The 17,087-nt window shown below is 33.5% G+C and overlaps 1 protein-coding gene across 4 annotated transcripts in view; it reads right to left on the bottom strand.

Moving 5' to 3' along the window:
* Window positions 1-283: 283 nt before the first annotated feature.
* The window catches only part of LOC121373601, a 35,910-nt gene continuing 19,106 nt past the window's right edge, over window positions 284-17,087 (bottom strand). For all 4 annotated transcript variants that reach the window (XM_041500291.1, XM_041500293.1, XM_041500294.1 and 1 more), the window contains 3 exons: window positions 10,002-10,120; window positions 5,312-5,454; window positions 284-511 (listed from right to left, as the gene is read on the bottom strand). In XM_041500291.1, coding sequence (XP_041356225.1) covers window positions 382-511; window positions 5,312-5,454; window positions 10,002-10,120 — 392 coding nt within the window. In that variant the 3' untranslated portion in view covers window positions 284-381. The remainder of the gene's footprint in view (window positions 512-5,311; window positions 5,455-10,001; window positions 10,121-17,087) is intronic.

Genomic DNA, 17,087 nt, shown 5'->3' with positions numbered 1-17,087 from the left:
TCATTTATCAGAAAGTAATTTTATTTATCAGAAAGCAGATTGTAAGACATTTTGCAGCGCATACGTGAAATCAAAACCAGAAATAACACTGTTTACTTGTTATTGGGAATACAATGCATGTCACTTTCTTTGACATACCAGTCGTCGTGCTCTTGCACGAACAATAAATAGTCCCAGCAAATTAGATATAAACCATACAGCTCATAGTTCATAATTTTAATTCAAAACCCCCACAAAAGGTACCCCCCCCCCCCCACAAAAACAACAACAACAACAACACATAAACCATATAAATTCAATTTATGCTTGTATACTAATACAGTTTCATACGATCGAACAAAAACCGACAACAACCCAAACTATGAAGTTGTAGCAATAGCGTCATTGTGTCTTCCCTACTCGGGTACAAGTTTCGGAAAAATGCAGGATTTTTGTTTCTTTAGTTATTAGCTTCGTTCTGCCCAAGTTATTAGCTTCGTTCTGCCCATCGTCACCTTTCTTCTTTGTTTTTCTGTAAATAAATGTAATAAATATAATCTATGATTTATTCCTAATGTTATATGACAAAAAAATAGCATATAATATTTGTTTATGATATCAGAATTATCAATGTGTTATGATATCAAAGATTAACATTGAACTAACTAAAATAAAGAGGATAATAAATTATTTAGCAATTACCAAGTGTTTGTCCTTAAAGGGACATTCCTGAGTTTGCTGCATTGTAAGATGTTTCCGACTAATAAAATATTTCTACGATTAAACTTACATATTAAATATATTTTCTTGTTTAGAATATCAGTGTCTGTATATTTAATGTGTTTCTGGTCGTCTTAATATTTGTAAGAAGCCCAAACTTGATTTTGTCTTCAAATAATTTCGTACGTACGAAAAAATATATTTTAGGAAATAAAATGAAATTTAACCTAGTACAAATATTAGAACGATCAGAAACACGTTTAATATACAGCTACTAATATATTATGCAGAAAAATATATTTGATATGTAATTACAATCGTTAAAAAGTCTCTGTTCGTCGATAACACCTTAAACATTGCAACAAACTCAGGAATGTCCCTTTAATGAATGCCGAACGAAACGTATTTCACGAGTGACATAAATATGATAACAACTAACTAGCATGTTAAACCGTCTTACACACAGTATACGATTGCTATGACTTCCTTTAAAATTTTTATTTTAATTATTATTATTATATGTATTTTGTTTTCATTATTAAGCTTCTTTTTTTTTCATTTGAATATTTTATTTTAATTTTTGGTCACAATTTCACACAGTATATATATATATATATATTTTTATACATACATACACAGATCAAAATTAATATACTATGAAATAAAACAACAAACCTCTTGCCAACACGTCATTGAACCTCACTCAGTACTAAACACTCAAATTATTTTTTATACATGTATATATATGGTAATAAATACTTAAGATACTGTCAGTAGTGGATGACCTAGAGATAGTTATTCAAACAACTTATGGTATACACTCCATCTTTTAATAAATTCATTATCTTTGATGTTATTGGAATACATTTTTTTTTCTAATATATAATAAGAATGTATATGAATTTTTTATATTTTAATATCTAGTGATTTCTTCAGAAATTTTGAACTATATATAAATTGCTTTGTCAAAAGAGCAATAATGTCAATTATGATATTGTTCTTTGAGTGGCCAATAAGAAAACTGGTACGAGAGAAGCTAACTATAATGTCTGCCGATTCTTTTATCCATTGCTCGACTTGTTTAATTAAATTTTGGACGTGTACACAATCAAAAAATAAATGCGTATACGTTTCAATAGACGCATTACAGAAGCTACAATTTGGGCTGCTTATCACTTTAATATTATAGAGAAACTTGTTTGTAGGGAGAATTCTTTGGATTATTCTATATTGGAACCATCTCAGTTTGGTATCCTTAGATATACTGAACACATTGCTGTTGATACTTTTCCACCAATTGTATTCTTGTTCCAAATTTAATTCTCTTTCCCATTTAGATATATTTTTTGGTGGAAAAATGGACGACTTTATATCGGTGTTATATATATGTTTTGACCCCTGTTTGTTTTGTATTATGGTATTTATATACTTTGGCCAAAATAGAAAGTCAGCTGAAAGTGGTTTGGTGGATAAAAATGGCCATGTATGTAATATTGCAGCCTTTAGCCCTTCAAATGTAGTAAATGGTGGATGAAAGCCATAAAATTCACAAAATCCATCATATTTAAATACGTTGCCATCTGGGTCATACATATCATGTACGTTTGTTATACCAATTATATTCCAATTCTGGTAATAAACAGTTTTGTTACCAATTTTAATTAGGGAGTTGAACCACAGTGGTTCAGAACTTATATCATTTTCGTTAAGTTCCACTTTCTTTTTGAATAATGCTAGTATATTGAATACCTGTTTCCAGAACATATTTGTAAATTTTTTCCCACACAGTTTATGGTATTCATCTCCTATATTAGTAAATAAAATATTTTTGTTTGGGAGGTAACATCTAAGGACATGATACCATAATGAATCTTGTCCATTTATTGCTCTTCTAATCCATGTTAATTTTAAGGAATTCATAAAATATTCTAAATTTACCATTTTTAAACCACCATTTTCTATATCCTGCATTAGCGAATTCTGAGAAATTCTATCTATGGAACTCTTCCAAATATATGAATAAAAAATCTTGTTTATTGTTTTTATTATGCCCTTGTCTGGATTGGGGATACTGAGAATAAGGTGAACAAGTTTAGATAGAGCCAAGGATTTGACAACGGTAATTCTACCCAGCATAGTAAGATGACGTTTAGACCAGGTATTCAGTAACTTTGAAATCTCTTCAATTTTGTCAGCATAATTTAATTGTACAATTTGATTAAATTGGACACTAAATTTAATTCCCAAGAAGGTAAAATTCTTTTGTGACCATTTTAAGATTTTATCTTTATATAGATTATGAATATTATTTGAATTTGATCCGATCCAAATAGCAATAGTTTTTTCAATATTTGGTTTCAATCCTGAGAATTTAGAAAATTGATCTATTAAATTTAATGTGTTCCTTAGTGAAGCTTCTGTCCCATCGAGTGTTATAGCTGTATCGTCTGCATACTGCATTATTTTATATTCTCTTTTTTCTATTACCATTCCTTTAATTGACTCCTCCTTTCTAAACAAATTTCCCATGATCTCAGCGCACAATATAAAAAGATATGGTGCTATTGGATCACCCTGTCTACATCCCCTCCCTACTGGGAAAAATTTAGTAAAAACACCATTTTGAATTACAGTTAACATACAGTCCTTATTTAATATATTAACCCATATTATAATGCCATCGCCATAGTTAAAAAAAATTAAGGTTTTGTTAATAAATCCCCAAGATACTGAATCAAAAGCTTTCTCAAAATCTACTAACAAAAGGAGTGCCGGAATATTATTTTCACTAGTGTAATTCTTCAGGTCAAATAATAATCTGGTATTTTCGGCTACACACCTGCCTGCTAGGAAACCCTTTTGATTTTCATGAATTAATTTATCTATAGATTGCTTTATTCTATTGGCTATACAGCCAGAAATGATTTTATAAGTGGTATTTAGTAAAGATATTGGTCTCCAGTTTTTTTAGAACATCACGGGGTTTATTTCCTTTTGGCAACAGAGTAATAGTGCCTTGTTTTTGAGTTATTGACAGCTCGCCAATTTCAAACGAATAGTTAATGCTTGGAAGTAAATATTTTCCAACGTCCTGCGAAAAGAATTTTAAAAATTCGACTGTGAACCCATCTGGCCCCGGCATTTTATTATTTTTCATATTTTTTAATACATACAATGCCTCACTTGCTGTTATTTGACCTACATATTCGCTAACATTTTCAACTTTGGGAATATTTGTATTTCTAAAAACCTCATCTAAATCAATATCTATTAGATTTTCTTCCTGTGACATATATAGTTTCGAGTAGTACGATCCGGCTTCTTCCAATATTTGATTTTGTTCAATAATAATGTTACTATCCTCACAAACAAGTTGGGTTATTGTTTTATTTACATAGTTTCTTTTTTTCTAGATTTAAAAAAAATATTTCGATGGCTTTTCTCCGTCTTCTATCCACCTAGCTCGGCTTCTCAAAATTAAACCCTTCATATATTCCTTTCTATCTAATTCCTCCTGTTGTTTCTTTTCTTCCAACCATGCAACAAATATCTTTGCTTCAGGATTTTTATCCACTAACTCAGTTAAAAAATTAATTTGATTTTCCAGTTGTTTTCTTTTTAATTCCTTTTCCTTTTTAAGAGCTTCACTAAACCTGGACAAGGATTTACTGTTACGTGCAGTAGACCGTGAAAAGTAGGACACCGTGAACTAGTAATAGAACTCGACACCACGCCATCCCAAGTTATTCCTACATGTGAGGTTTGATGGTCCTGTATGCATCTATATGCGCACTATGGTCCAGACAAGGATTTACTGTTATGTGCAGTAGACCGTGAAAAGTAGGTCAGTTACCTAGTAATAGAACGCGACACACTGTCATCACAAGGTGTTCCCATATGTGAGGTTTGATGGTCCTGTATGCATCTGTATGCAAGATATGGTTCGGACATGAAAAGTTAAGAGACGGACGTACAAACGGACGGACAACGCCATACAATAATGCGACCCATAGATGGGCGTATAAAAGTGAATAAATTGCCATGAACGTTATAACTTGATATGTAACAGTACATGATAAAGCTGTATACAAAATTTCATCTCAATATCTTCAGGGATAGCATGCGAAATAGTTTTGATATATTGTGTTTTAAGATCTCGTAAGTTTAACGCACATGACAAAATGGGTAAATTGCAATGAAAGTCGAACTTGATCTGTAACAGAACATAAAAAAGCTATACACAAAATCCAGCTCAGTATCTTGAGGCATTGCAAAACAAAAGTCTGAGGACCATACATGTAACTCGATAAAAAAAAGAGGGTAAATTACCATAAAGGTCAAACTTGATCTATAACTGTATATGATAAAGCTATACAAAACATTTTATTTCAAAACATACAAAAAAACACACAAAAAACCCACACAAATTAATAATAATAATAATAAAAATCAATAATAAAATTTTAAAAATCAGGAAAACGATATGCGGGACAGATGGATGAACAGACAGAAGAACAGAGATAAGACTTATAGCCCTCTCCAGTTCATACTAAAAAAAGCTCGATTTAGCTCAGGATAGCACCTTCTGGCTCTAACATGTGAAACTATTTACCTGTGAAAAACACTCCTGAGTTTACGATTTCTATTAAACTTCAAGGTGCAAGTTGCTTGTTGATCTCCTGAATTACAGTGTGCACTGGTGTTGGTTATCTCTGTTAGACCATCTGGTACTCTTTCTTCAGACTCGCCCTGTATCTGCAGGGGAACACTAAGAACGCTTATAAAACTTTAGAGGCCAGACTCAAATCTCAAATGACGTCACGCGCATGCTATTTGTATGGCGTTGCCATGACGTTACTGTCTCAGAGTCTCAAGTCTAAACCCTTAAAAGTTTTATAAGCACCAGACCAGTTTACAAAAAAAAATAAAAATAAGAAATATAGCAATTATGTTGATACAGTTTTAAATTACGTTCGTTTGAATATCTACACATGCATGTATTTTTCAGGATTGTAAATGTTTTAAATAAATAATAACAAAGTGAGTTGTAGCAACTGATGTAAAAAGCTTGCATATTTTTTTTCTGTATCAATACAGCTGGTGAAACGCTAAGTCAAATTTGTAGGCTCAAGTCGTGCACTTCTCCATCTACATTAACTTTCAGAAAACATTTCAACAGAAGAGACTAATAGTTTTTGCCAGTCGTCCTTTTGTCGATGGCTTTTCTGACACTTGTCTCTAGAAAATCAACCTTTGGTAGTTTAGATATACTTATAATTTAAGTATAATTATTTTATGACTGCATTCATTGGCAAGATAAGATGACTAGATACATCTCTATATTTTGGTCACTGACACACACACACACACACACACACACACACACACACACACACACACACACTTCAAACTGTCTGTAGCACCATCCTCACTTTCAAATACACTCCGTGGGCCCTGTGCACAATTAAAAATTGAAATTATTGATTAAAAAAAAATAATTAAAAAAAAAAGAAAAAAGAAAAAAAAGAAAGAGAGAAAGAAAAAGAAGAAACAAAAACAGACAACAAACAAGATCAATGGGATATAGCTACTTGCGAACCCATCAGCAAATGTCTACATAACATACACACACAAAAAAAGAACATATAATATTTCAACTAATTTTATTGAAATGAAAAAAACCCGCCACCCCCCCACCCCCCCCAAAAAAAAAAGAAAAAAAAGAAAAAAAGAAAAAAGAAAAAAAGAAAAACACAACAAAAACAAACAAATAGAAGAAAAACATTCACACACCGAGAAGGGATATATAATATAGGTGTTTCACAATGACATCTCCTTCTCCAGAGATTCACGGTTTGTTTTTGTTGTTGTTTTTGTCACAGAATCAATCCTTTATGAAGTCTATAACCATTACTTGTGGAATGCCCCATCTTTTGAAAACAATCAGAACTTTTCCTGTTCGAACAGTGCCGAACAAAGTAATTTTCGAAGAATTGCCCCAGAATACACTACTGGACAGATGTTTACACCGAGGTTGTTGTGTATATAGTACTGGAGTACCCTCCAAAGGAGTGACAATTCCTGGGCCTTTGCCATTATCAGATCGTAGCTGATTATATCTGTGCAGTCGGTGCACATTTTCTCAGTTTGTTGGCCGTTAAAAACAAACAATTCGAACAAAAAAGTATATTACATACAGGCCTAATCAGTTTTCCAAAATAATAGGAACTACGAAGTGGTATATTAGACAAGAGTCTGAGCTGTTTGTGGTCCCTTTCCTGTCCTAGACGAAAACACTGAATTTGAAGGCTCATGTTCTTATCTGAGCTAAAATTGTTTTAGGGTGTATTCCAGAAAATCAAATCCTAAAGACCACAGTAGTAACATATGTAGCCTAAAACTCCTACATGCAGCGTTCCAACCAACATATACACCATGATTTTAAATATTATCACCTTTCACCCTTAAAAGTAAATAATAACAAAATGTTGGTTTGTACATTGACACTAGTTCAAATTAAATTACAGGAATTTACTGCCCAGATGAACCAACAGGTTATCACAACTTTTATTAGAATTGAAAGACTTTCAAAGATCTAAAAATCTTATCTTTTTTTCAAAATCAAAGACTTTTAAGGAATTCAAAGTCCGCTACGAACCCTGTGTTATTGTATCCCCCCAACCCGCCCCCCCCCCCAACAAAAACAACAACAACAACAACAAAAAAACAACCCCAAAACAAACAAAAAACAACAACCCCACAACAAAAAAAACAACAAAAAACAACACCTGGCGATAACACTCGTTATCAGCTCAAAAAGAAATTACCCCCATCCCCCAAAAAACAAAACAAAAACAAAAAACAACAACAAAAAACAACAAAACAAAACAAACAAACAAATAAAAGACGCCTCCCAAAACACGTGAATAAAAATAAGGCTTTATAATATATTTATTTGGTACAGGAAGTTGTGGTTCGGGCCAGCAGAATGTCCAACAGGAATCTCAGCCAATTTCAGACCCTGTTTAATACTACATAAATTTACTATTTACATTAATTCAAACGCTAGTTTAATACTACAAAAAACGACTATTTACATTAATTGCGACAACAATACACTTGGGTGTTTTTCGCAACCTTGTTACTGGAAAACCACCACCAGTAGGTTTCTCTTTCTGAATAAGATGTCAAACGTGTTCAATACCCCCCCCCCCCCCCCCCCCCCACGCACTAACGTTAACCAACGCCTGAGCTCGTTCTGCAAATGAGTTTTCAGCCAGTTTATTTATATTAGATCGTCATCTTATTGATTAAATTAAGCAAAAAAAAAAAAGAGTTAGTGTTGCCAAATATGTAATTATTCATCAATGAATAGATCAGTCGTGAATTCGAAAGTTGGAGTATTTTACCTCTGGGTTATCCCCGTTTACGGTTCTTGCTAAACTAAGCAATTTTAATTGAGTAGTTCTCGTTAATGACATTAATCACTGAACAAATCTTGTACTTTTGCGTGTATTTTTAAATCAACCTTTGTGCATCCAGTTACTTTTCGTTGTCGATGAGTCATATATTTTAGGAAAACATTTTGCGCTTGCATATTATAGACGAAAGAGTTCACGCCAGGTTTACACATTTCTGTTTAGGTGTTATTTTTAAATGTCCTATAACTTTTATTTAAAACATTATTGCGAATGTCATAAACCCCTATGTTGATCAGTAAGCTTCATAGAATATATTTAACCTGGAGGACTGTTTTTAACATTACAACGCCATCACATGCTGGGTTTTTTTTCTAGAGGACTTGCATGTGTTTGGCTGGTCCACTATGAAGATAGTTACAGCTGACGAGGATGAGTTGTCTAAGTTCAAGATTGTCCAAAAGTCCACTGAGTTCAGTAACCTGTCTTCTTTTTTTAAAAGGGATATTCAGCCATGCATGAAAAAACTAGGTTTTTTGTGTGGATACAATGAATTTTAGCAAGAAAAGGAAACTTCAAATACAAGCTTATATTCTGACACCGGCCTCGATGAAGCAGTGGTTAAGCCATCGGACTACAGGCTAGTAGGTACAGGGTTCGCAGCCCGGTATCGGGTCCAAACAGAGCAAGTTCGTTAGGGCTCAATGGGTATAACCACTACACCCTCTTCTCTCTAACTAAACACCAACCAACTAACAATTATCCCACTATCCTGGACAGACAGCTCAGACAGCTGAGGTGTGTGTCCAGAGGACAGCGTGCTTGAACCTTAATAGGATATAAGCACGAAAATAAGTTGAAATGAAATGAAGTAAATATATTCTGACACCGACCACCGAGAGGCCTAATTATGTCAAGGTTGCTCATTGTTGCACGTCTGTCACCTGACACAGACATTTGCGACTGCTAACAAAGGCATAATGAAACCATCTGTTAATCATATTTTTTACAAGAGTCAAGTGATAAAATATTCTTGAATATCTTCCAACACAAACTTGCAATATAGCACATTGCATCTTCATGTTTGGAAACTGATCAGTACACAGACATATATTGTAGACTACTTGATGCAATGGATGTGATACAGAACATTAGGGCAGTAAGGTCTCACTACACAGTTGACGTCCGGGTGACAGTTCATTCATCACAGTCCACTATAGTTCCTAATTGTGACACATGTTATGGTTTACATAGTTACTTCTAGGAATTGGGGAATAATTAAAACAATAGGTATGTTTACTGGTAAGCCTTCTGGCTGTATTTTGCCCATGTTGTTTTGTAATATTGTGCATTGACATTTTGGGACATGGATGTACAGCGCAAGAGACAGTGAATGGGTTAATGAACGACCTGTTCGGACTGGTACTACAGCCAGATGCGCTCATGTAGCAAAACAACGGATACGGAAATGTTCTCAATTTTGGAGTGAAAATAAATGCTTATATAATGTATGTTCGCAGTGGTGTATGTTGTCAGAGCCAACGAGAACCCATTCTATTGGCAGTCTTCATTTGAAGTTGGGCAATTTAACGTGGATTTCAGTGGCAGATGACATCTGTGTAGTGAGACATAAAGTCTTTTGACTCCATGAACAGTTTATGCTAATATCCATCAATAGTTTATGCTAATATCCATCAATTCAACTGGTGCTACATGTAATTTATTTAATTGCTTCCCTTAGTTTCCTTGGTGTTATCTCTTTTTTGTTATTTTATTCTCTTGAGGAAGTTTTAATTGTTTTTAATGAAACAGTGGATTTAAGATAGTTTTTAACGACAGATTTAATATATTTTAGTATATGGTAGTATATCTACAGGTACATACCTTGTATGTCCAAATACAGTTTGGGAGGAGGTAGGTACAGCTTCCAGTCACTGAAATACTGAATGGCAGAGTAACTGTCGTTAGCGTGGTCAGATTTTCATCTTTTACACCATACGGAGCTGAAACAGAAAACAGTTAAACAGTAATGTGAACAGATAACATCCAATAAAAGATTTGTAGATGATTAAACTGTTTTCCTATCACCATTAGGAATTGGCCAGCAACTTTGAATCGTTCAAAATCAAGTCATCTGTAATATTCCCTTGATCTGAACCAAGCTGCACCTATGACGTGGTCATCCTGTGTTTGAAATTGTAGTCCCATGCAGGGTCGGCAATGTTCCAGTGAGGCTTTCCCATCAGGGTGGCAAATTTGTATATTAATATTTGTTTCCATTCTACATAGGACTGGCGTTGTGGTTTTTTAATGTTTGATTTGTAGTGTTAATTGTTTCTGCTGTTTTATGCATATTGTAATCATGGTTTAACTAATGTATACAATTTGGTAGCAAACGTTTTTGTTTTCACTTCTATATATGCTGCTCCAGCCAGTGCACCACGACTGGTATATCAAAGGCGGTGGTATGTGTTATCCTGTCTGCGGTATGGTGCATATAAAAGATCCCTGGCTGCTACTCAAAAGGAGCAGGTTTTCTCTCTCAATATCTGTGTGGTCTTTAACCATATGTCCAACGCCATATAATTATAAATAAAATGTGTTGATGTGTCGTTAAATAAAACAGTTCCTTCCTTCCTTCTATATATGCTGTGAAACTTTGATAAATAAATATGGCTTTAATGTGTCATTAAACAAATTATCTCATATATCATTAATGTTCCTAACTGTGTTAGCTTTTAAATTCCATTATGTAGGTTTCATTGTGTAAGATTCGCACAGTCAAAATCCAATATATTGTCATCTACGTGTATTGCACTGTTTTAAACGAAGCTAGTTATTCGCGTTTTTGATGTGCATAGTTGAATCAAATTGTCCAGTTTTTTTATTTGATTTGTTACACATCTGTTGATGAGAACACAAAACATGTGCAGGATTAAATTGAAGTATGCAAGTCACAAGTTCATAATGAATAAAAAACTAATGGTAACCTGTGACGGAACATGCTCTTAATTTTGTTTTCGTCTGTGGCGATATTAATTGTTTTAGAGGGCCGTGTGCAGTTCCAATATGCACTTAAGCCCAGGTAGGCACTTTGTTACGTAATACCTCTGCGCGACGGTCGTCGAGCTCTTTCTAATACACACCCAGACCAGGTGCGGAGGCCATGTGGCCAGTAGTTACGTAATACCTCCGCTAGTTCGGTACGTTCCGGGTATTGCTGGCGAACTAGGCGACGACCAGTCTAGGCTTGTAAGAAAAAAATACCGCTTGGTCACTGTGGAAATATACACATCGTAAGGTTCGGTTCCGCGTACTGTCTCCGGACCAGTCTGGGATTTTATAATAAATAGCTAGGGTTTTAGAGATATCGGGGAGAAACAAAAGGAAGGCTCCAGGGGATCGTTGTCCGTCCGGACTGGTAAATATTTTATTTCTGCTCTGTGTATAACCTTGATGTGATTGATGTAACTTTAAATATTTTAATACTGTATTATACCAATATTATTTAGACGGTGCTGCCGGTCATCTGACGCAGTAAACTGTAGGCTCACTGTTCTATATATATATATATAAAGCTTAACCAGTCATCCTAGAGGACCTAGGTAAACTGTAGGTTATTGTCTTTATTGTGATAGGTACCAGTATTAATTCTGTGTTACAAGGTTACTGAATGAGTAGTTAAGGGTTAATTAAAAATTAACCAGTTAGGAATAGAGTTGTAATTCCTTTATTAATTAAGTTCCCTTGGAAGCGTTTCTCAATTATCACACGTGTGGGTGTTGTGTCACGGTGAAGTGATTAGCATATTGTGTAAACTAGACACCTAGAGATTTTATTATTTGTTATTGTTAATTAACTACTGCGGCAGTACATTTGTCAGCGTAGGTTAATACAGATTCCAAAGTGTATTGTGTTTTTGTTGTGTTTTCTAGTGAACTAAACGTGCTATAATAATATATACTTTATATAAGATCTTATCTCTGATCATACCTAGACGAGCCACGCGGGTTGAACTGCCCGTTACAGAGAGATCTAATAGATATACAGTTAGGAGAGATATTTGGATAATCGTGTTTCATTCAGTTACGGGTATTATAGGATCCCCGTGACATAACCACTGAAATGACAAAACTTACCAGCAACTTTGGTTCATCGTTTATATTTACTCAACACGGCAACGTGTAACAGCGTTATTTGGAGCGAACAGCGGACAAACACATCACTAAAGACACTTAACTGAGTTATAACTTTGCATAAATAATGCTACCTCGAATTACAGATTTAAGATTTTGATTTATCAAAATAGTTACAATTTTAAATTTTATGTTATTACACCCACCCCTAACCAACAGGATGAGTAACTTGTTTTTATTTTGAAAATGTAATGACATTTTGTGAAGTTTTATTGTCAGTGGGATCTGGTTTGTTATTACCATCAGTATCGTTATCACGTTTTCCTATTACAAAAATAAATGTGAAAAATAGTCCGTATATAGTTTCTTTTTGCCAATTACAATATTTTTCTATAAAAATTTTCTATAAAACTTGCACGGACAAGTTGACATGACTCGCCAAAATGGAAAGTAAAAAAACAAAACGAATTCTAAGTGCACGCCCTGCTATGCATTAATGGTACAAATAGAATTTTAAAAACAAAACGGTGCTCCACAAGAAAACGAAAATAAAAAAAGTGTCTCGTACTTGTAACATCGTTTTCTTAACGTTTCACGGTGACATTGGCAATTCCATTGGCAGACGACTTTACTCATAACTCATCCTCTGCTTTCAGTACAGATGCTTTTACATCTGTTTGAAATAAAGCTGAAAAGCAACCCATCAATTTTTCATCTGAAAATGTTGAAGTCTACAACAGACCCTTCTCAATTGAGGAATTGCAGGATGCTCTTCGTAGAGCCCATGATACTTCAGTAGGACCAAATGAAATTTATTATCAATTATTAAAACATTTACCTGAATTATCTTTGTTGGTTCTTTGGAATATTTTAAACAAAATCTGGATTTCTGGTGACTTTCCTTCTGATTTGAGGAAAGCAATTATTAGTCCTATTCCCAAGTTTAGTAAGGATCCAACTAATCATACTAGTTATCACCCTATCACTTTGACAAGCTGCATTTGTAAAACCATGGGACGAATGATCAACCGTAGACTTGTCTGGTATCTTGAATCCCACAAATTGCTTACTAACGTGCTATGTGGGTTCAGATCTAGACGTAGCACCGTCGATCAACTTGTTAGATTTGAAACATTTTGAAGGGAAGCTTTCATCCATAATTAGCAGTTAGTATCAATGGGTTTTTTTTTATTTGGAGAAAGATTACGATACCATATGGAAGTATAGAATTTTAAATGACCTCCATGACATGGACCTTAGAGGTCGACTTCCTGTTTTTATTTCTCAATTTTTAAAAGATAGATCTTTTAAAGTCCGGGTGGGGTCGACTTTGTCCGATATTTACACATAAGAGACGTGTACCTCGAGGTAGTATCCTGTCTGTTACTTTATTTTCTGTGAAAATGAAAAGAATCACACAGTGTTTAAAACCTGGTGTTGATTGCTCGTTATATGTCGATTATTTTCAGATCGTCCAACATGAGCATCATTGAACGTCAGTTGCTTCTTTCCTTGAACAAACTTCGTCAATGGACAACTGACGATGGTTTTAGGTTCTCAAAGTCAAAGACTGTTGGCATGCATATCTGCCAGAAAAGATATCACCACTTACATCCATAGTTGTTTCTGGACAACAACCCAATCCCAGTTGGGGAGGAGATCAAATTTCCAGGGATTATTCTTGACAGGAAGCTATCTTTTGTGCCCCAACTTAAATATGTTAAAATGAAGGGCTCAAAAGCTCTAAGTTTAGAAGTTATTGGTAATGCGGAATGGGGATCAGCCCAAAAGGTTATGCTCCATCTGTATAGATCTCTGGTGAGGTCAAAACTTGATTGTGTATGGGTCGGCACGCACATCTTACTTGCAGATGTTAGATTCATTACATAACCAGGGACTTAGGCTTTGTCTTGGTGCATTTAAAACATCTCCTGTAGAGAGCGTGTATGTTGATGCCCACGAACCTTGTTTGGATGCTAGACGTGCAAAGCTTTCTCTGTAGTGTGCCATCAAGATTAAATTATTACAGAAACATCTTAAACATAATGCGGTGTTTGATAACAAATATATGAAGTTAATTGATACTAGTCCTAATGCTATCCTTATATTTGGTGTTCCTATTAAGCGGGGTGTTTTTTTTTTGTTGATTTCCAACATTGATTTAACTGATTTTGGAAACTCCTTCATATGTAGTTTTAAAACCTTGGTGTATTACAGCACCTAAAATGGAGTTTGATCTTGTGCATCTGAAGAAAGATCATACAGATGCTCTTGTGTATAAACAATTTTTCATGGAAAATCAAGACAGGTACCGTGATTATATTCCTGTTTATACAGATGGATCACGGGATGGGAATTCTGTGGCTTGTGCTACAGTTTTCCATCAGATACAATAATTTCCATAAGACTCAACGTCAATATTTAGTGCTGAAGGTTGGGCAGTCATTAAAGCCTTGGAAGAAATAAAGGATTATATTGAATCCAAAATTATTATATTCAGATTTGCTTTCATGTCTCCAAGCTTTACGAAATATAAAGCTGGACCATCCCTTAATTGGGATGGTGATACGAAAGTGTGTCTTTTATCCATTGCCAATAAAGATATTGTATTTATTTGTGTGTGCCCAGCCATGTTGGCATCAGGATACTGAAAAGGCAGATTCACTGTCAAGTCTGCTTCAGATTTGCGTCATTCCGGATACTTGGCCCATTCATTTATCTTGAAGAAAGATCCTCTACCTCAGTGTGACCACTGTTTATTATTATTATTATTATTATTATTATTATTATTATTTTATTATTATTATTATTATTATTTTTTTTTTATTGTCCCCAGAAATATTTGGCAGTGTCAGGGTTGAGGTGCCCTGAGCTCATTGGCGTACACATATTTTAATTATATTTCATATCTATCTATCTATCTATATATATATATATATATATATATATATATATATATATATATATATATATATATATATATATATATATATACACACTGTATATACAGACTATTTACATGTACACAATGTTCATGTTTAAAACATATACTGCATTAAAAAAAACCTCTCTCATCCACTCACTTACTTAACCCCCCCCCCCCCCCCCCACCCCACCCCACACACACACAAATATCCATGTACATCAGTTTTCATACATGTCGGTAATTAGTTTTAATTATTTCTGGGAGCAAGAAAGAAGAGAAAGAAGAAAGGGAAAGAACGAAATATCAGAAGTGAAAGAAAAGAATAACGGGTTGCAATTTTATCTTTTAATATTTGTCTCTAAGCCAGCATGTTAAACGACAGTTGAAAAAGTTCATGTAAAATTGTCAATAAATAAATTATATCATTTCTTCCAATATGTTTCAAAATATTCGTATTCACAGTTTTTAAGCAGAATACACCTTTGAATTTCTAATTTGTTTTTAATTGTCCATTGTAATGATCGTAAGTTCAATTTTTGTTTTTGCATTTTTATAGCATAAATATAATATTTTATATTAATAATCATCCAATTTACTACACTGCTGTTTTGTTCATTAGGCGAACCTAAGATAACTATATGTTTATCAAAAGTAATATGTTCACCCATAGTATTTGTTATCCAATTTGCAATAGATTTCCATAGGTTTTTTTTTAACAAAATGACAATCATAGAATAAGTGTTCCATTGTCTCTGGCCGCAGATTACAGAAAGTACATTTATTGGTATCTATACAGTGAATAGTATATATATATAAAAAATTATTAGTTGCGAGTATTCGATGCAATATTCTGTACTGAAACCACTGCAAAGTTGTATCTCTAGTACATTTAAAGGGTATGCTATAATATATTTTCCATTCCCTTAATGAATAGTTAAAACCTTTTTCCTGATATTTTAATTGTGATTTTGGTATTTGTGATGTTTTGCATAGCAGTTTATATTGTTCCTTGCAACCTTGTTTCTCTTTTAAAATCTGCTTTAACTTTTGTGGATAAACTGCTTTATAATTAGGGAAAAAATTCAGTTTGAAAATTTAATTTTCCATATTTTTCAATGAAACATTTTACTGCTTTAATTAACGACGTATAATCTAAAAAATTCGTTATTATATTACACTTCACCATAAATTCGTCAACAGTTAGTACACCAATTAAATCATTTATAAAAATAATTCCCTTTTCGGCATACTTTTTGTAGAAAATAGGATTTTTATCTTTTAATATTTTACTGTTGTGCCAAATATTGACACCAACTATGTCGTCTATACTTTCAAGGATTTCTTCACACTGAATTTTTCTCCAGCTTTCAAGAACATCTTTCCAAAAAGGATTACTTATATTTTGCATTTTCTTGCTAACAAATTGATCCCCATATATAATTAAATCATGTATTGATACCTTTGTAATAGATGAAAAAAGATGTATCCATTTTGAATCATTTGTAAGTAGTCTTCTTATCCATGTTGATTTTAAAGCTGTTATATAAATTGAAATATTAATCATTGTTAAACCTCCGTTTTGATAATCTTGAATTATAGTTTCACGTTTTATTTTTTCTGGTTTATTGTCCCATATAAAACTATAAAAATTTTTTTTTTTAACTTTTGGACTAATTGTTCAGATGGAGTTGGTAATGAGATTAGTAAATTTATTATTTTGGGTATTATTAATGTTTTTAAAACAGTGAGTCTGCCTAATAGCGTCAATTTCGTGCACTCCAGATTTTCATTGTACTTTCCATTTCTAATACTTTTGGTTCAAAGTTATCTTTAACTATATCTTTTAGATTTAAAGAGAAGCGAATTCCCAATAAAGTAAACTTAGTTGAACCCCATTCTAATTTCCAT

This window comes from Gigantopelta aegis, chromosome 5 (genome assembly GCF_016097555.1).
Source record: "Gigantopelta aegis isolate Gae_Host chromosome 5, Gae_host_genome, whole genome shotgun sequence".
Classification (NCBI taxonomy): Eukaryota; Metazoa; Mollusca; class Gastropoda; order Neomphalida; family Peltospiridae; genus Gigantopelta; species Gigantopelta aegis.
The sequence above is the reverse complement of the archived record's forward strand: the minus strand, read 5'-3'. Positions and strand labels throughout refer to the sequence as shown.